Genomic DNA, 16,895 nt, shown 5'->3' with positions numbered 1-16,895 from the left:
TGCTTTAAACTCCCATTGAGGACTCCCCTGCGGTCCAGTGGTTAAGAATCCACCTGCCAGTGCAGAGGACAGGGGTTTGATCCCTGGTCCAGGAAGACTCCACATCCCACAGGGCAACTAAAATGTGCCCCAACTACTAAAGCCCACCAATCGCGATTACTGGGCCCGCGCACGCAACTACAGTAGCCCCTGCTGGCCACAACTACAGAAAGCCCGGGCACAGCAACAAAGACCCAGTACAGCCAAAAATGATTAAATACACAGAGTTATATACAGTTAAAAATAAATAAATTCCCAGTCTCCGGAATCCACTTCCGCCACATGCAATTAAAGAGTCCTGGTTAACACATACATTACTCTAACACTTTGGGTACATTCATTCAAGTCCCTTCAACAAATACTGACCTTTTGCTATGTGACGAAGATGCGCCAAACCGTCACTCAATAAAAGCCTGAGGAACGCTGAACCCTGAATTTCCGGCCGGATTCTGCTGCCACTAGCGCCTCACTCTCTTTGGGAGCATTTTAAACAAGTTGCAACGGCTTTGGCAGAAAGAGAAATCAAGAACCATCAATACTTTCACGTTAAGGCTACTTTAGGGAAATTATCCTCAAGACAGCATTAAAAGAAAGGAAGACTACCTTGGACAAAAGTGTTCACTGCATCATTACTTATAATGGGGGGAGGACTTCCTTGGCGGTCCAGTGGTAAAGAATTTGCCTTCCAGTGCAGGGGGCATGGTTCAGTCCCTGGTCAGGGAATCAAGACCCCACGTGCCATGGAGCAGCTAAGCCCACACGCCACAGCCAGAGAAGCCCGCATGCCGCAGTGAGTGAAGCCTGTGCGCCGCAAAGATGACCCGGCGCAGCCAGAAAAAGGGAAAAGAAAAAATAGAGGGGGTGGATAAGCTTCCGCAAGTCAGTGGTTCAAAAATTATGTCACATGCATAATGATGGATTACTGATGGATTGTGAAGTCCACAAAAGTGATCGGTATGAAGACCACATAGCAATATGATAAAGTTTTATTCAGAAATGTTAAGGGTAAAAGCAAAATGCGAATTTATGTGATAGTGCTAAAATTACTTCAGCTTATGTCAGTGTTTCTCAAGCTTTTTCTCCTTCCCTCCTAGGATCCTTCCTAGACATTATCTTCTTCCTCACTCCCGCCATGAAATCTCAATACCGCTAATCTGTACATCATGCAGATCTGTGCCTTAGACACAAGAGCAGATGTTTCACCTCCACAGGGGTGATATCACCCGCTGAAAACTCACAGTTGATGTGCAGGCAGCACGGGAGCTGCTTTATCTGGGATTTTGCGGTGCTGAAGAAGACTCCTGAGAGTTCCTTGGACTGCAAGGAGATCCAACCAGTCAATCCTCAAGGAAATCAACCCTGAATGTTCACAAGAAGGACTGATGCTGAAGCTACAATACTTTGGCCACCTGATGCGAAGAGCCAACTCACTGGAAAACTCCTGATGCTGGGAAAGACAGAAGGCAAAAGGAAAAGAGGGTGGCAGAGGATGAGATGGCTGGATGGCATCACCAACTCAGTGGTGAATCTGAGCAAACTCCCAGACACGGCGAAGGACAAAGGAGCCCAGCATGCTGCAGTCCATGGGGTTGCCAAGAGTCAGACGTGACTTAGCGATGGAACGACGACGACGACGACGGTGACAAATGTTCACGCTGCCAGAATTTACAGGATTCAGTTTCAAAATGCAAGCCCTCTGAGCATTTGACTTCCTGTTGGTCACCCAGGCACAGCCATGCGACAGGGAAGTGGGAGTGGAGATCCATGGAACCGAGCCCAGTGTCACTTGCTGACAAGGGAGGCCGTCAGATGTCTGCTGACAGCAGGACACCTTCTTCTCACAGCCCGCTGTAACAGACCAGCCCAGGGCCCTCATCTGGGGTGGCGGAACTCTGCGTGTGGCATCATCGCCTTTTCTGCCCTGAATGGAAACCACAGTTGCTCTCTTTGCCAGTCACTCATTTCAGCTCATTCTTTGCTTTTAAACCACTTTTTTTAATTGAAGTGTAGGCAATTTACAATGTTCTGTTAGTTTCAGGTATATAACAAAGTGATTCAGATATATAATATATATAACCATCTGAGCCACCAGGGAAACCCATATATTATATGTATTTTATATATATTATATACATATATATACACACACACACACATTCTTTTTCATATTCTTTTCCATTATAGGCTCATTACAGTTGATTAAAAGATACTGAATATAGTTCCCTGTGCTATATAGGAGGTCCTTATTGTTAACTATTTTATATATAGTAGTGTCTAGCTGTTAATCCTAAACTCCTAATTTGTCTCCCCCCAACCCTGCCATCAGCCGATCCTGTACTCCAAATACAATGCTGGAGATGAGGTAGTCAATGCCAGAGAGAAAATTATGACAATCATGAAAAAAATCATGAAAATCTGAGAGAAAATCTTCAACACTCCAGAAAGATAAGAAAAAGCTGCCAGAATGCACCTAAACATCAGGCCAGACGCCGCAGTAAACTACCCACTAAGCCCCCAAACTCTGGTGTTTCGGCCCTTTAGAGCTTGTCTGTTTCACTCATTATTTGACCTCTCTGGGTCTGGCTTTCCCCAGACCTTGAAGCCAGGATTTCAGGGTCTTTCTACTGTAACAAGGATTCATGACAGAATAATTATTGATTGAAATGAGTACCAAGGAGCTTTAAACATAAAGTCTTACCAAAGACAGTGCCTGAGAACCAGAATAATGACTTTCTGCCCCTCCAAGTTCTACTTTTCCCAGGAAGAGCAAAAGCGTTATCTGAACATCAGAATGCCTTAGCTGACAGAGGCTGGTGATCAAGCATTCCCACCTACCGGATTCTTTAATGAGAAACAAGCAACTCATGACACTATTGTGCTAAGACAACCACCCACATCCAGCAGGTAGCCATCATCCTGGCCACTTGTCTCCTCTACACACATACGTGAATCCATAAACACTGTTTACATGCACGTCTTAATGTAATCAAGGTGTATATCTTAGGTGTAACTCTGCACCCTGCTTCTTTTTAGAGAACACTCACGGTAAGATACAGTCACGCTGATGTGTATAGATCTGTGTTATCCCTTTTAACATCTCTGAGGTTTCCCACCATGTGACCATACCACATACACATGTCCACTCCCCTATCGGCGGTCATCTTAGTTGTTTCTGGCCCCGCGATGCCCATTTATCTTGTGCGTGCATTACCTAACCATTCCACCTCCTGGTTATTTGCACTTAATGTATTGGGCCTTGTAGCCATCTGACCTCTGCCTCTACTGGAACACTTTCAACTGCAAAACACAGCAAACTCTAATTGCCAATTTACAGGCTATGTGAGAGACTGAGAATGAACCACACCAAAAGGATGCTGTCAGCAAAATCCCACGAAAGTCGAGTGTTTCCTTCAATAAAAATGTCAGGGGGGCAAAAAGGGAGAGAGAGATGAAAGGGGAATCCATAGTTTAAAAACAGACTTTGTGCTTCAAAGGATACCATCAAGAATGTGAAAAAACAACCTACAGATGGGAGAAAAAAAAATTGTAAAGATATAATAAGGGACTTGTAGCCAGAAATTATATAGAATTCTTACAGCTCAGCAATAAAGAAAAACCCAGTTTAAAAAAAGAAAAATGGACAAAGAATCTGAACAGACTTTTCTCCAGAGAAAACACACAAATGGCCAACAAGCTCAGTATCCATACTCTTCAGTCAATTCAGCCACTCAGTCATGTCCGACTCTTTGTGACCCCATGGACTACAGCACACCAGGCTTCCCTGTCCATCACCAACTCCCGGAGCCTACTCAAACTCACGTCCATCCAACCATTTCATCCTCTATCGTCCCCTTCTCCTGCCTTCGATCTTTCCCAGCATCAGGGTCTTTTCTAATGAGTTGGTTCTTCCCATCAGGTGGCCAAAGTATTGGAGCTTCAGCATCAGTCCTTCCAATGAATATTCAGGACTGATTTCCTTTAGGATTGACTGGTTGGATCTCATCAAGGAAATGCAAATCAAAACCACAGAGAGATACCAGTTCACACTCACTAGAATGGCTATTATCAAAAAGCACTGGTGAGGCCATGAAGAAACCAGAACCTTCTTACAGTGCTGGATGAATGGAAAATGGTGCAGCTACATTGGAAAATAGTCTGACAGTTTTTCAGATGAACTCAACAAGACTTCCCCAGTGGCTCAGTGGATAAGAATCTGCCTGCCAATGGACATCTAGGTTGCTTCCATGTCCTCGGCAGACGAATGGATAAGAAAGCTGTAGTACGTATACACAACGGAATATTACTCAGCTATTAAAAAGAATGCATTTGAATCAGTTTTAATGAGGTGGAGGAACTGGAGCCTATTATATAGAGCAAAGTAAGTCAGAAAGAAAAACACCAGCATATAATATACTGTATGAATACAGTATATTAACGCATATATATGGAATTTAGAAAGATGGTAACAATGACCCTATATGTGAGACAGCAAAAGAGACACAGATGTAAAGAACAGACTGTTGGACTCTGTGGGAGAAGGCGAGGGTGGAATGATTTGAGAAAATAGCATTGAAACATGTATATTAACATATGTGAAATAGATTGCCAGTCCAGGTTCAATGCATGAGACAGGGTGCTCAGGGCTGGTGCACTGGGATTACCCTGAGGGATGGAATGGAGAGGGAGGTGGGAGGGAGGTTCAGGATGGGGAACACATGTACACCCATGGCTGATTCTGTATGGCAAAAACCACCACAATATTGTAAAGTAATTAGCCTCCAATTAAAATAAAAAGAAAAAACAAAAAAAAGAATCTGCCTGCCAATGCAGGGGACACGGGTTTGATCTCCAGTCTAGGGAGATTCCACATGCCTTGGAACAGTTAAGCCCGTGAGCCACAACCTCTGAGCCCACGTGCCTAGAGCCTGTGCTCTGCAACAAGCCACCAAAACAAGAAGCCTGCACACAACGAAGAGTAGCCCCCATTAGCTGCAACTAGAGGAAAAGCCCACATGAAGCAACAAAGCCCCAGCACAATTAATTAATTGCTTTAAAAAATGCACTCAGCAATTCTATTCTTAGATATCTACCCAAGAGACATGAAAACATACTATCCACACAAAAACTTACATGTGAATGTTCACAGCAGCATTATTCATAATACCCCAAAAGTGGAAGCAAGTCAATGTCCATCAAATGATGAATGGACAAACAACATATGGAATACCCACACAACAGAATATTATTTAGTCACTAAAAGGAATGAAGTACAGATACATGCTACAACATGATGAAGCTTCAAAATATGACACTCAGTGAAAAGAGCCAGACATAAAAGGCCACCTATTGTATGATTTGATTTATACAAAATATCCAGAACAGGCAAATCCATTGAGAGAAAAAGTAGATCAGTGGTTGCTTGGGGCTGAGGAAATGGAAAATGAAGAACAGCTGTTAATCAGTATGAAGTTTCTTTTTGGAGTAATGAAAATGTTCTAAAATTTATTATGATGATGTTTGCACAATTCTGTGAATATGACAAAAATTTAAAGAAACAAAAAGAGAGAGATCTAAAAAAAAAAGTAAAAGACAAACCAATCTGCATTGTTTAAACCTTATTTAGACCCTGAGATTTTAGACCATAGGGAATTCTCTAGTAGTCCGGTAGCTAGGACTCAGCATTCCACTGCAGGGGCGGGTTCAATCCCTGGTCGGGGATCTAAGTTCCTGCAAGTAGCGCTGCTTGGCCCCCTCTTCCAAATAAAATACTATAAAATAAAATTATAAGACAATCATGGCAATTTGAACATTGAATATCTAATATTAATGAATCACCGCTTATTTCTCAGAGATATGATAATGGAATTGTGTTTTTTAAAAAGGATCCCTATAGCTTAGAGATACATATTTTAGAAAAACTTACAGATGAAATGATACAGTATCTTGGACTTGCTTCAGAATAAACTGGGGAGGAAGGCAGGTAGTAGATAGGTATATGGGTGAAATGGTCATGAGGTTGTAACGGTTCATTAGACTATTCTTACCACTTTTTCTTTTGCCTTGAAATTTTCTTAAATTAAAAAAAAAAAGAACAGAAGACAGGAAACAGTTCCATGCCACATTTTTTTATGTCCCAATTAATCCCATAGGTGAAAAACACTTTGGACTTTCCCTTCCAATCATCAGCAACAACTTTTTCTGCCTCAGTTACAATCTTTCCAAAAGAAGACTTTCATCCTTAATGCTGTTTCCTAAAAAAAAAATCATGTGTTAGTTTCATTCTATAATTTGTTTAATCTTAAACCTAATGGGGTTTTTCAACTGAATTTTAAATTTTCTTTAGTTTTGATACTAAGTTGCTCCTTGAAGGTTACATTGGTCTGCTTCCCTTGGCTTGTCAATTTCACTGGCTCTCACAATGTAGGCAGCAGAGAGAATGGTACAGGATTGACAGTCTAAGGTGGAAGCACCATGCTCACATAAAAAGGAAGAGATTTCCAGGGCTACTTAGCCCCAGCCCTTGTCCCAGAAGGGAAGCCAGAAAACAACCCGAACTGAACCCCACAGGGTCCTTACAGAAACAATAATAGCAGCTCTGAGCTCCTTACCATGTGAGAAGCACAGTACCAATCACTTTACCTGAGTAATGTTATTTAGTCACTGCAACAAGCCTAAGAGTCAGGTGCTATTATTTATCCTCATTTTGCCGAGACTTCCAGAATGTTCAAGCACCTTGCTCTAAATCATATGGCTTTCTGTGGCAAACCTGGGATTTGAACCCAAGCTGTCTGCCCCCAGGGTCTGCACTTATCCCAGGCTACATTACCTCCTGGATGAACTCATCACATCTTTGTTGTGGTATCACTAAAGTTCAAGGACCAGAAACCTTTAAGTAGACCAAAAATCATCTGACAACAGAAGCTGGACTACCTCCCAGGAAAATGCCCCTCCCAAGCTCCCGCAACAGCATCATCAATTTCACAAACTTTATTCATGAATAGCAAAACAAAAGGCACCTAAGTTGTTGGAAATGATCCACAGAGTTAACTTAAAAGTTAAAGATGAAGAGAGACACAGGGCCTTCACTTTGCCCCGCCTCAACTTCCAGAAAAGCCTGGGTCCAAGGTCAGGGCCAGCAGCGCTGGTTGCAAGGATTCTGTAGAGGCAATTCCACAGTGAGGGGAAAACAGGCAGAAGGAGGGTAGGCGGGTCCTCCTAAGTAAATCCAGATCCCAGTCAGGGTAGCTGGGAGGCTTCCCTGAGTCACTCCCATCTCCACATACTACACCCAGGGATGACTTAGCACCAAAACACATCAGATCTCGTGAGTGGAAAGGGCTGAGAACACCCATCCAAGCCTAGGGACTAAACTTCAGAAATGCTGAGGACAGGCTGTACACACACCCCTCCCAGCCTCCCACCAAAACCACCCAGCACTCCAGTGGAAGGGAGAGGAGTGGATGGGAAGGGCAGAGACCCCCAGATGGGCTCAACACTGGACAGCAGAGGAAGCACTGCAGGGCAGGTCAAGTGAGACCTCAAAGGAGCAGGAGAAGAAATGGAAGGAGCTGAAGAATGAAAAAATAACCAAAATGCAAGAAGCAAGGATCAGAGAGGGAAAATGAGAAACCCAACAACTGGGGACTGGGACAGCAAAGAACTGGGGGGAGACGGGAGGAGGGAACCGCAGGGTCGGGGAAGACAAAGAGGCTGGAGAACTCAGAGTCCTCTGGGAACCGAGAGCCGGGGGAACGCGGGGCACAGGGGTCAGCAAACTAAGAATGACCAGCAACAGAATGGTCAGCAACATCTTTGCCCCTGCGGAGACTGGAGTGACTGGGGACAGAGGCCTCGGGAGTGGCTGGGGAGCAGGGGGACCCAGGAGTGCAACTGAGACTCAGAGGGTCGAGGAGTTAGGAGGGACTGAGACACAGGAGGTCTGAGAACTGGGGGTCTGGTAACTGCACAAGGGGGTCGGAGGATGGGCAGGGACTGAGGGATCCGGGGGACAGGTGTCCAGCAGCAGGCTGTGTAAGTGATGGACAGGGGTCAAGGGACTAGGAATGCCTGGACCCGGCACTCCAGAAAAGTGCAGTGACCAGGGGCCAGGACCTGGGCGTACAGGGGTCCGGAAACTGGGAGCGACGGGACGGGGTCAGCTAGCAAGCGGGACGCAGGGACTCGGGGGCTGGAGTGTGTAGCTGGAGCGGCGAGAGCCGGAGCGGCCGGGGCGGGTGACAGCGGCCAGGCCGCCACTCACCGCTCATGGTGCTGCTCCCCGGGCCGGTGCTTGCCGCGCCGCCACCACTGCCGCCACTGCCGCTGCCGTGCTCCAGACAGGCCGGGAGACGGCGCGCCCCGCCCCGCCTGCCGCCCCGCCCCGGAAGTGGAGCGCAGCCGCCGCGGCCCCGCCCTCCGACCCGGAAGGTAAACTTGGGCACCCGCGCGAGGTGGCCTGACTGAGGCGCGGCTTGCTGTGCCGAGAGGCTGCAGGACTCCCGGGGCAGTCGTAAACACACCGGCTGGGACGCCTCGTGCGTGGTTCGCTAGTCCCCGGGTGCGGTGGGGACCGACTGGGACGCCTCCCCGCCAGCCTGAGTTCACACCCCTGTGGGGGAGCCAGGCGGGAAGGTGGCTACGAGAGCCCTAGGAGCGGAAAGGGGAAATTAAAAAAGAGGAATGGGCCAAAGCTTGGGGACAAGGGAGACGGGAAGTCCCGGGGGACCTCTCTATGCAGATGACTTTAGAGTCCTGGATGGTAAGAGGAAGGTGGCCCGGGAAGATCTGCAAGAAGGGTGTTCCGGAAGGAACCTCCTGCCTGGATGGGTTGCCTGGAGCCAAAGGGTGAGCAAGAAAAGGGTTTTGAGAGAGGAGATGGAAGATGTGGGTCATAGGGGTTGGGCTTTTCTGCCTCACTCTAAGGAGGTGAAAGTGAAAGCCGCTCAGTCGTGTCTGACTCTTTGGGAGCCCATGGACTTTAGCGCCAGGCTCCTCTGTCCATGGGGATTATCCACGGAAGAATACTGGAGTGGGTAACTGTTCCCTTCTCCAGGAGATCTTCCCAACCCAGGGATCAAACCCAGCGCTCCCGCAATGCAGGCAAATTCTTTACCGTCTGAGCCACCAGGGAAGGGAGGTAGGGAGTGGGAAATCATTACAGGAGTTTAAGCAGAGGACTTGGACTGCAAGGAGATCCAACCAGTCCATCTTAAAGGAAATCAGTCCTGAATATTCATTGGAAGGACTGATGTTGAACCTGAAACTCCAATATTTCGGCCACCTGATGTGAAAAACTGACTCATTGGAAAAGACCCTGATGCTGGGAAAGATTGAAGGCAGGAGGAGAAGGGAATGACAGAGGATGAGATGGTTGGATGGCATCACCGACGCGATGGACATGAGTTTGAGTAGGCTTCTCGAGTTGGGGATGGACAGGGAGGCCTGGGGTGCTGCAGTCCACAGGGTCACAAAGAGTCAGACGGGTCTGAGTGATTGAACTGAACTGAACTGAAGCAGAGGACACAATCTTAAGGAGATTTTAAGATGATTCCTCTTCCTGGGTTGAGAATGAACTGTAGTGAGTGGGTCAGGGTGGAAGAGAGGGCTGCTGGTTAGAGGGGCACTGCAGTTGTTCAGCAAGAAGTGTGGTGCCTGAGGCTAGGGTGGTAGCAGTGGCTTGAATGTGGATGGGTTGTGTTTGAAAAGTTGTTACTGCCCCCGTTTTACAGATAAGAGAAAGAGGGCTCAGAAAGGGTGAAAAAGCATTTTCCCAACTCCTTTGTCCCAAGAAAAAGAAAGTGAAAGTGTTAATCGCTTAGTCCTGTTGGACTCTTTGCGATCCAGTGGACTGTAGCTCTCCAAACATTTTACACCACAACCCAGCACACAAATGCATACATTTAAGAAGCTATTTAACAAAATTCTGCAGGGAATGTATTCTCTTCGTTTTTTTTTTTTTTTCCCAGTGTTGCCTGAGAACGATTGATCCACTCCCAAGACTTGATCCACAAAACACTGAACTGAGGCCCCATGGGGAAATAGGGCCCCCTGTGTGTGACCTACAGCCCCGTGTGACCTACAACCCCGTGGTCTTCTGCTATTACCTTGCTTCTCTACACATCTTCTCTGGCCCCTGGGAATTTACCTTGTGGATTCAGCAGAGGTTGAGAGATCTTTAGAAGGATGCTCTCTCTGCAGCACTGTTTATAATAGAAAGTGGAAAGCACCAAAGCCAGGTTAGAGAATAGCTAAGCAAATCATGGCCCACTTCACAGTTTTGAAAATGCTAATTATAAAGGTAATGGAAACACAAGGAAAGGCCACAGATAATACAGTAATTTTAAAAAGCCGCATGCAAAATGGTCTGTACGCTATGATTACAACTGTGTCAAAATACAGTCATGTGTAGGGACTGCGATAGAATGTAGAAATTCTTGTGTTGGGGAATTCTTGAAAATTCTTTGGCTGTTAAGGTGGGTTTTTTTCCCATGTTCAAAATTGTGCTTTACAGTTGTTGCTAATTTGTTACTCTAGGTAAAGCCTCAATGTGCCTGAATCCCTTCTCTTCCCCCCAGAAAGTCTAGGTTAGGTCTGTCTGCCTCTGTAACTTTGCTGAGACACCACATACCTGATTCATGGAGTTGTCAGGAAGTGATACACCTTCTTACAGGGCCCTGAACTTTGTCTTCTTCGCACTTGAAACGGGATATGTTATTGAACATGTACGTGTACTTCACATCCTCCACCACCAGCTACTCCCTTTAAGTACGGTAATTCCTTCCTCCTGAGACTTAGCCCGGTAGTGGAGAACCAAGAATCAAAAGCCTAAGGTCAATAGCATTTCTGGGCTTTTGGAAAAATCTAAACTCATTGAGGGGAATGGAGCAGTAAGGAGAGAAGGAAGAAGGGCTGTGAGAAGCTAGGAGGAATATTCCCAGGCCATATAACAAAGAGTGTCTACCTGCGCTCAGAGAAACTAGACCTCAAAGCACTAATAAAAACCACGATTGCGATGGAACTAACACAAAGTACTTATCATGAACCAGAAACTTATCATGGGAAAAAAATAAATAATAAATGTACGTGTGTGTATATTTTCATTTAATCTTCAAAACAATGTTATAAGTAGATACTGTCATGATCCCCATTTTACAGATGGGGAGACTGAAACAGGGAGTGGTTAACTGTCTCAGTCACTCAGTGTCTGTAACTTCCTAGTAACAGAGTCAGGATTCAAACTCAAAGAGCCAGTGTCTTCACCACTATGTTGTACCATCTATGGCCCTCAAGGCCCTGGAATGGAGCCATGATGGGCCCCAGGTAAGTAGAAATGTCTCACCAAGTTTCTCCATATCCCAAACCCAACACAAAAGCCACAAAGCCCCAAGACCTCGAGGTTCTCTGATGTAGTGCTAATGGGCATTATCTTAAGAAGGATCAAAGTCAACAGACACCAGAGGGCATTGCCTGTTTCCATAACACCCCAGGACCTTTGCACAACCCAAGGAAGGCAACCCTCTCCCAATAATGGGTAACCCAATGAGATGAGAAACTCAGAAATGGAATTAAATTGATGTGAGAAGAAGAAAAGGATAGATCAGGAAGTCTGGGTTTCACTTTGGCTCTTCATTTACCGTCTATGTGACCCTTGCTCCGACTCCCTTTCTGTCATCATGTGTAACAAGGAGATAGTAATGATCCACCTACCTTGTGATTTGTTGTGTACATTAAATGCCTTAGTACAGGTAAAGCACTTGGAACAACCCTGGCACATTAGAAAGGCTAAATAAATGCTATCTGTCATTATTACTTCCTGTGTTAACTACAAAAATGATGCTGAGTACACCTTTATCACAGTTTGCAGCTACATGTTCATTTATACGATTATAATAATGCCTGTATGACTCCATGAAGCTGAAAGCTCCCAAAGTCAGGAACCAGTCATGCGCTGCACACCGAAGCAGGGTGGTGACTCCAGGCTTCTATATACAGAGAGTACATTGGATCACCTTGCTTTCTTTTAACAATAAAGAGAGAAATCCAGTCTATCCTGAAATGTACGTGCGCATGTGTAGGAGAGAAGCTGCCTAACCATAGAAATATGTGACTGTGGGATCTACACATTGCGGTGCTTTTTTTGTTTTTTTTCAGTGAGTCAATTTAATCATGAAACCAAGGAAGTTTCCAGAGTTAAGCTCCCAACAATAAGGTAGAAAAACATAGCTAACATAAAGATTTTCCAGAATTAGAGGATGGAAAGCCATATCATCCGCTGATAAGTACAATCATCTTAAAGAGATCTGAGACACCATCCTTCCCTTAGGACAAAGATTTTCCAAATAACTCTATACCATTAACATGGTTAATTATCTGGTATAAATTGACTTCTCCATCCCCGTGACACTGGAGGCAGCGAGCAGACTGCTGCAGTACTCATTTGTTTTCGTGGTGACAAGAATGGTCGCGCCTTCCTCCATGGCTGGGAGGGGGAAGAAATGGTCAGAATCGACCTTCGGTTTGCTCCTGACACAGTCTTCGCACGTACATTCTTCTACTGTGTACCCCAGGCCTCTCGAAAGAAGAGGTTCAGCCACGATGGTGCTGTTATTGCTAACATCCAGGTCTGCGTTAGCATTCTTCTGGAGAACCGCTCCTGATTGCACAAAAACAGAACCGTTATCCTAAACCTTTCAGGCTGCTTGGTTGTGCCACACTTAGCAGCATGCATCAGGGATCAAAGCTACAGGAGACAAAAGTCTTTCCCCAAAAAAGCAGGCCTTACACCCCAGGTCATGAGCTGAAAGACCATGGGCCATGTTGGGTTCAAAGACATGCTCACTTTACTGCATGTAAATACAGTAAAATACTGCACACAGTATTTTTAAAGTGTTTGCTTATCTGTTTTATTATGTTGGCCCATGTTTGAAAATCAAGAGATTTTACATACAAATCTAGACAACTGGTCTCTCTTTTTTGTGGCCACACCTCATGGCTTGGGGGTGCTTCCCAGGTGGTTTAGCAGTAAATAATCCGCCTGCACTGCAGGAGACACAGAGACACAGTTTCAATCCCTGGGTCAGGAAGATCCACTGGAGGCGGAAATGGCAACCCACTCCAGTATTCTTGCCTGGAGAATCCCACCAACAGAGGAGCCTGGTGGGCTACAGTCCATAGGGTCACAAAGTCCAAAGGGTCGCAGAATTTCCCCCACCAGGGATCAAAGTCGTACCCCCTGCAGTGGAAGTGCAGAGTCTTAACCAGAGGACCACCCTGGAAGTCCCTCTTTTAGTTTATTTTTTTTTAAAGACAACAAAATGTGGCCAGTGGGAACTGACATTCCTACAAGAAAACACTTGGGAGTCAAGAGCCTTTGTCTCCTTCAAGCTGGGCACGCGCTCCCCTATCACCGAACCTCCAGTGACCCACTACATTCATTTCTGATCCACTTGGCCCTTGGATGCATTAAGATACCGACCCTTTTTACAATTGTGAAATGACAGATCAGCGTGTGTTACAGCATACCAGAATGAGTCTTGGGTGACACTTTACAATTCAAAGTAAAGATGTTTCTCTTACAAAGCATTGGGCAGATTACTTTTTTTTTTTTTTAATGAATCTTTCATAATCCCATAAAGGAGTCTCTGTTGTGTCCCCATTACACGCCTGTGCGGGCATGTTTTAATACTTGCCCAACATTACATGGTATACCTCCATCTTCCAAAATGTCACACTTAAAGTCACTCCCCACCTGTCTCTCAGGCCCCAGGCAAAAAAAGAGAAATGAGTAAATGATATGGAACAGTCATCTTCCTCTCCTTTCTGCACTAGAAAGCAGATGAAATGTTGCCTTATAGACTGTGCACGGAAAATACACACATAAAGAAACAGAGCAATGACTGAAAGCGGTCTAGAAATTAGATCACGGGCAAAGGTGCTAAAAGATTTTTCTTTTAAGAAACTCTTCAGCAGAACATTCACTTCCCTGGGACTGATTCCCTACTGCTTAATAAAGACCTTTGAGATGATTGCTTAAATAATCCAGGAGCAATTGGTATTCATTTCTAGCTTTTTTTCAGCAGTAGACTGTTCATCTGAGCAAACAACACTTGTATTTGTATAAAAATACGGCCACCAATCTTGTCAAATACATTTTTTTCATATAGTACCAGACCTGGCTAGCTATTTCTCATAGTGTGATGTTTAATCAACGTGCTGACTTTGGTCAAAGAGATGGATGTTTCCCAAAGAGGCCTCAGTACTTCAAAAGAGTAAATACCAGAGGAAGAATGTTGAGGAAGGCTGACATGGTACGATATCAACAAAGAAGGTGTAAACATCGGAAAGGAAGCTCCCTTCTCCCAAGTTCATTTAACCCAACTGTCATGTAACATACTCAAAAGGGCACTTACCGGATGAGATACACAACATGAAAGAAGAAAAGGAATTGAAATTCACAATAGCCACCTCTTGGAAAGAGATTTCAAAGATCAACCATCAAACCAACCTGTGTTTTTAAGTTTGTCCTTTAATGGTTCGGAGCTCATCTTCCTTAGCAAGAACATCAATACGAAAACTGTCAAGGAAACTATCAAGCTCAGGCCCAAACAGGTCCAGAGAAATGTATTTGTTCCTTTCACTGAATCAAAAGAACGTCAGAGAGAGAATGAACTTGATAACATAATATTCACATCAGGTAAAGGTTATTTGCCATCCAGTTCCCCTAATTCCTCAGCTTTGACTTTTAAATTCTAAGTTAATACTTAATTAGGAGAGATGATAAAAATCTATGTTGCGAAGATTGCAGAATAAAATAGAGTTGAGTTCTGGAAAAGTATCCATTCCTGTTGGCATTTAAATGATTGCCTTATTTTCTTTCTCTTTTTGATTCAGAAAATCTCACCACCTTCCCCATAATGTCTTCTTTGAATAAACAGTCAACTCCAGTAATCTTGGGCTTCCCTGGGGGCTCAGACGGTAAAGAATCCGCCTGCAACGTGGGAGACCTGGGTTGGGGAGATTCCCACGGAGGAAGGCATGGCAACCCACTCCAGTATTCTTGCCTGGAGAATCCCCATGGATAGAGGAGCCTGGTGGGTTACAGTCCATAGTGTCACAAAGGGTCGGACACAGCAAGGACACACACACACAGACACACACACACACACACACACAGCAAATACTTCACACCAGTGAGTAATCATTCAAACAGGATTACTTACTTGTGTTACAATAATGCTGACATATTACAGGAGGGGTATTAGGGCATCGAAGTTGACACGATATGCAAGAATTCAGCAATCTGTCAAAATATTCATTTGGGGAGCACCGCTGAGCCATCTGGAACTGGATCACAAAAAGAAACAAGGAAACCGCAGAAAGAACAGCATGGAAGGACAAGTAAACTCTTGTTGAGAATTCCCCAGCAAATGTAGTGACAACAGCCAGAATGTCGAGGGAAAAAACAGAACTTCACATTGAAGATTTGGTTCTTAAGGGGGCTGACTCTTTGTACTGTGGCTAAGGATTTGAATACCAACACTAATTCCAGTTTCTAAGTTTGAGGCTTGAGTTAAGTAAGAGAGGGGGTATATGCAGCAAGAGCAAACCATACTTGAAACAGAAACTGCTTATTTATAGAGGAAATTTCCCAGGCAGGTGACAATTGTGGCATTGTCAACAAGCCTGAGGCATCAAGCAGAAGGTTCAGTAACCATTTCTGGAGCATCTGTTCTCTGAGCTGTGCTGTGTGATGGGCCCCAAGGAGAGAGATAAGACAAGGTCTGAGCCACTGAAGAACTTAAAATCTAACAGAGGAGACAGTGTGCATGCGTGTTTAGTCACTCAGTGTCAAACTCTTTGCGATCCTTTGGACTGGAGCCCACCAGGCTCCTCTGTCCATAGGATTTTTCAGGCAAGAATACTGGAGTGGGTTGCCATTTCTTAGAGGAGATAGAAATGCACTCAAATAACCACAAAGTATAGTGGGAAGAGAGAATGTGAGAGGGGGAGACTTCCCTGGTGATCCCGTGATTAAGACTCCATGTGCCCAATGCCGGGGGCCCGGGTTCGATCTCTGTTCAGGGAACTAGATCCCACCTGCTGCAACCGAGCATTCACTTGCTGCAACTAAAGATTCTGCTGAAACTAAGACTGTGAAGCCAAAGGAACAATTTGATGAAGCCAAATGAATAATTTTTTTTTTTTTAAGAAAAAAGGAGTATGAAGCACGACTACCAAGTTTTAAACCTAGGAAGAATCCCAGAATTCCGACAAATAGAGACTTCTAGGGTAAAAGAGGCAACTTCTATTTTTACTTCTAGGGTAAAATAGGTAAAAAAAAAAAAAAAAAAAAGAGGTAGGTAAAAGAGGGCTAGAGGAAGACATATTTGGGACATAATAATAATATATGACTATTAATATAATGCTTTTGAACTGTGGTGCCGGAGAAGACTCTCGAGAGTTCCTTGGACAGCATGGAAATCAAACCAGTCAATCCTGAAAGAAATCAACACTGAATATTCATTGGAAGGACTGATGCTGAAGCCGAAGCTCCAGTACTTTGGCCATCTGATGTGAAGAGTCAACTCATTGGAAAAGACCCTGATGCTGGGAAAGACTGAGGGCAGGAGAAGAAAGGGGTAGCAAAAGATGAGATGGTTGGATAGTATCACTGACTCAATGGAGATAAATTTGAGCAAACTCTGGGAGTCGGACATGACTTAGTGACTGAACAACAACAATAAACTAACATAATATTATAACATATGTCTATGTTATGTCTATATTCCACTGTTGAACGTCTATCCAATGTCTATGTTCCACTGTTGAAAACTTTGAAAAAACAGTTGGGCATATAG

The 16,895-nt window shown here is 44.7% G+C and overlaps 2 protein-coding genes across 6 annotated transcripts in view; both read right to left on the bottom strand.

The window, feature by feature from the left end:
- SNX29 (sorting nexin 29) overlaps positions 1-8,410 on the bottom strand; it is a 599,088-nt gene extending 590,678 nt beyond the window's left edge. The window contains exons 1-3 of one of the 4 annotated variants that reach the window (XM_061402537.1): positions 8,300-8,370; positions 1,278-1,486; positions 406-543 (exon numbers count right to left, since the gene is read on the bottom strand). Coding sequence is in view for 1 of the 4 variants with exons in the window: in XM_061402536.1 (XP_061258520.1) it covers positions 8,300-8,306 (7 nt within the window). In the remaining 3 variants the exon portion in view is untranslated. Of the gene's footprint in view, positions 1-405; positions 544-642; positions 1,241-1,277; positions 1,487-8,299 lie in introns of those variants that run through there. The other 3 variants (XM_061402539.1, XM_061402538.1, XM_061402536.1) reach the window with 3 other exon arrangements.
- A 2,716-nt stretch (positions 8,411-11,126) lies between these two features.
- The window catches only part of TNFRSF17 (TNF receptor superfamily member 17), a 90,422-nt gene continuing 84,653 nt past the window's right edge, over positions 11,127-16,895 (bottom strand). For both annotated transcript variants that reach the window (XM_061402545.1, XM_061402546.1), the window contains 3 exons: positions 15,258-15,381; positions 14,543-14,674; positions 11,127-12,691 (listed from right to left, as the gene is read on the bottom strand). In XM_061402545.1, coding sequence (XP_061258529.1) covers positions 12,405-12,691; positions 14,543-14,674; positions 15,258-15,375 — 537 coding nt within the window. In that variant the 5' untranslated portion in view covers positions 15,376-15,381 and the 3' untranslated portion in view covers positions 11,127-12,404. The remainder of the gene's footprint in view (positions 12,692-14,542; positions 14,675-15,257; positions 15,382-16,895) is intronic.

This window comes from Bos javanicus, chromosome 25 (genome assembly GCF_032452875.1).
Source record: "Bos javanicus breed banteng chromosome 25, ARS-OSU_banteng_1.0, whole genome shotgun sequence".
Classification (NCBI taxonomy): Eukaryota; Metazoa; Chordata; class Mammalia; order Artiodactyla; family Bovidae; genus Bos; species Bos javanicus.
Note: the sequence above shows the minus strand (reverse complement) of the source record. Positions and strands in the feature narration are given on the sequence as shown.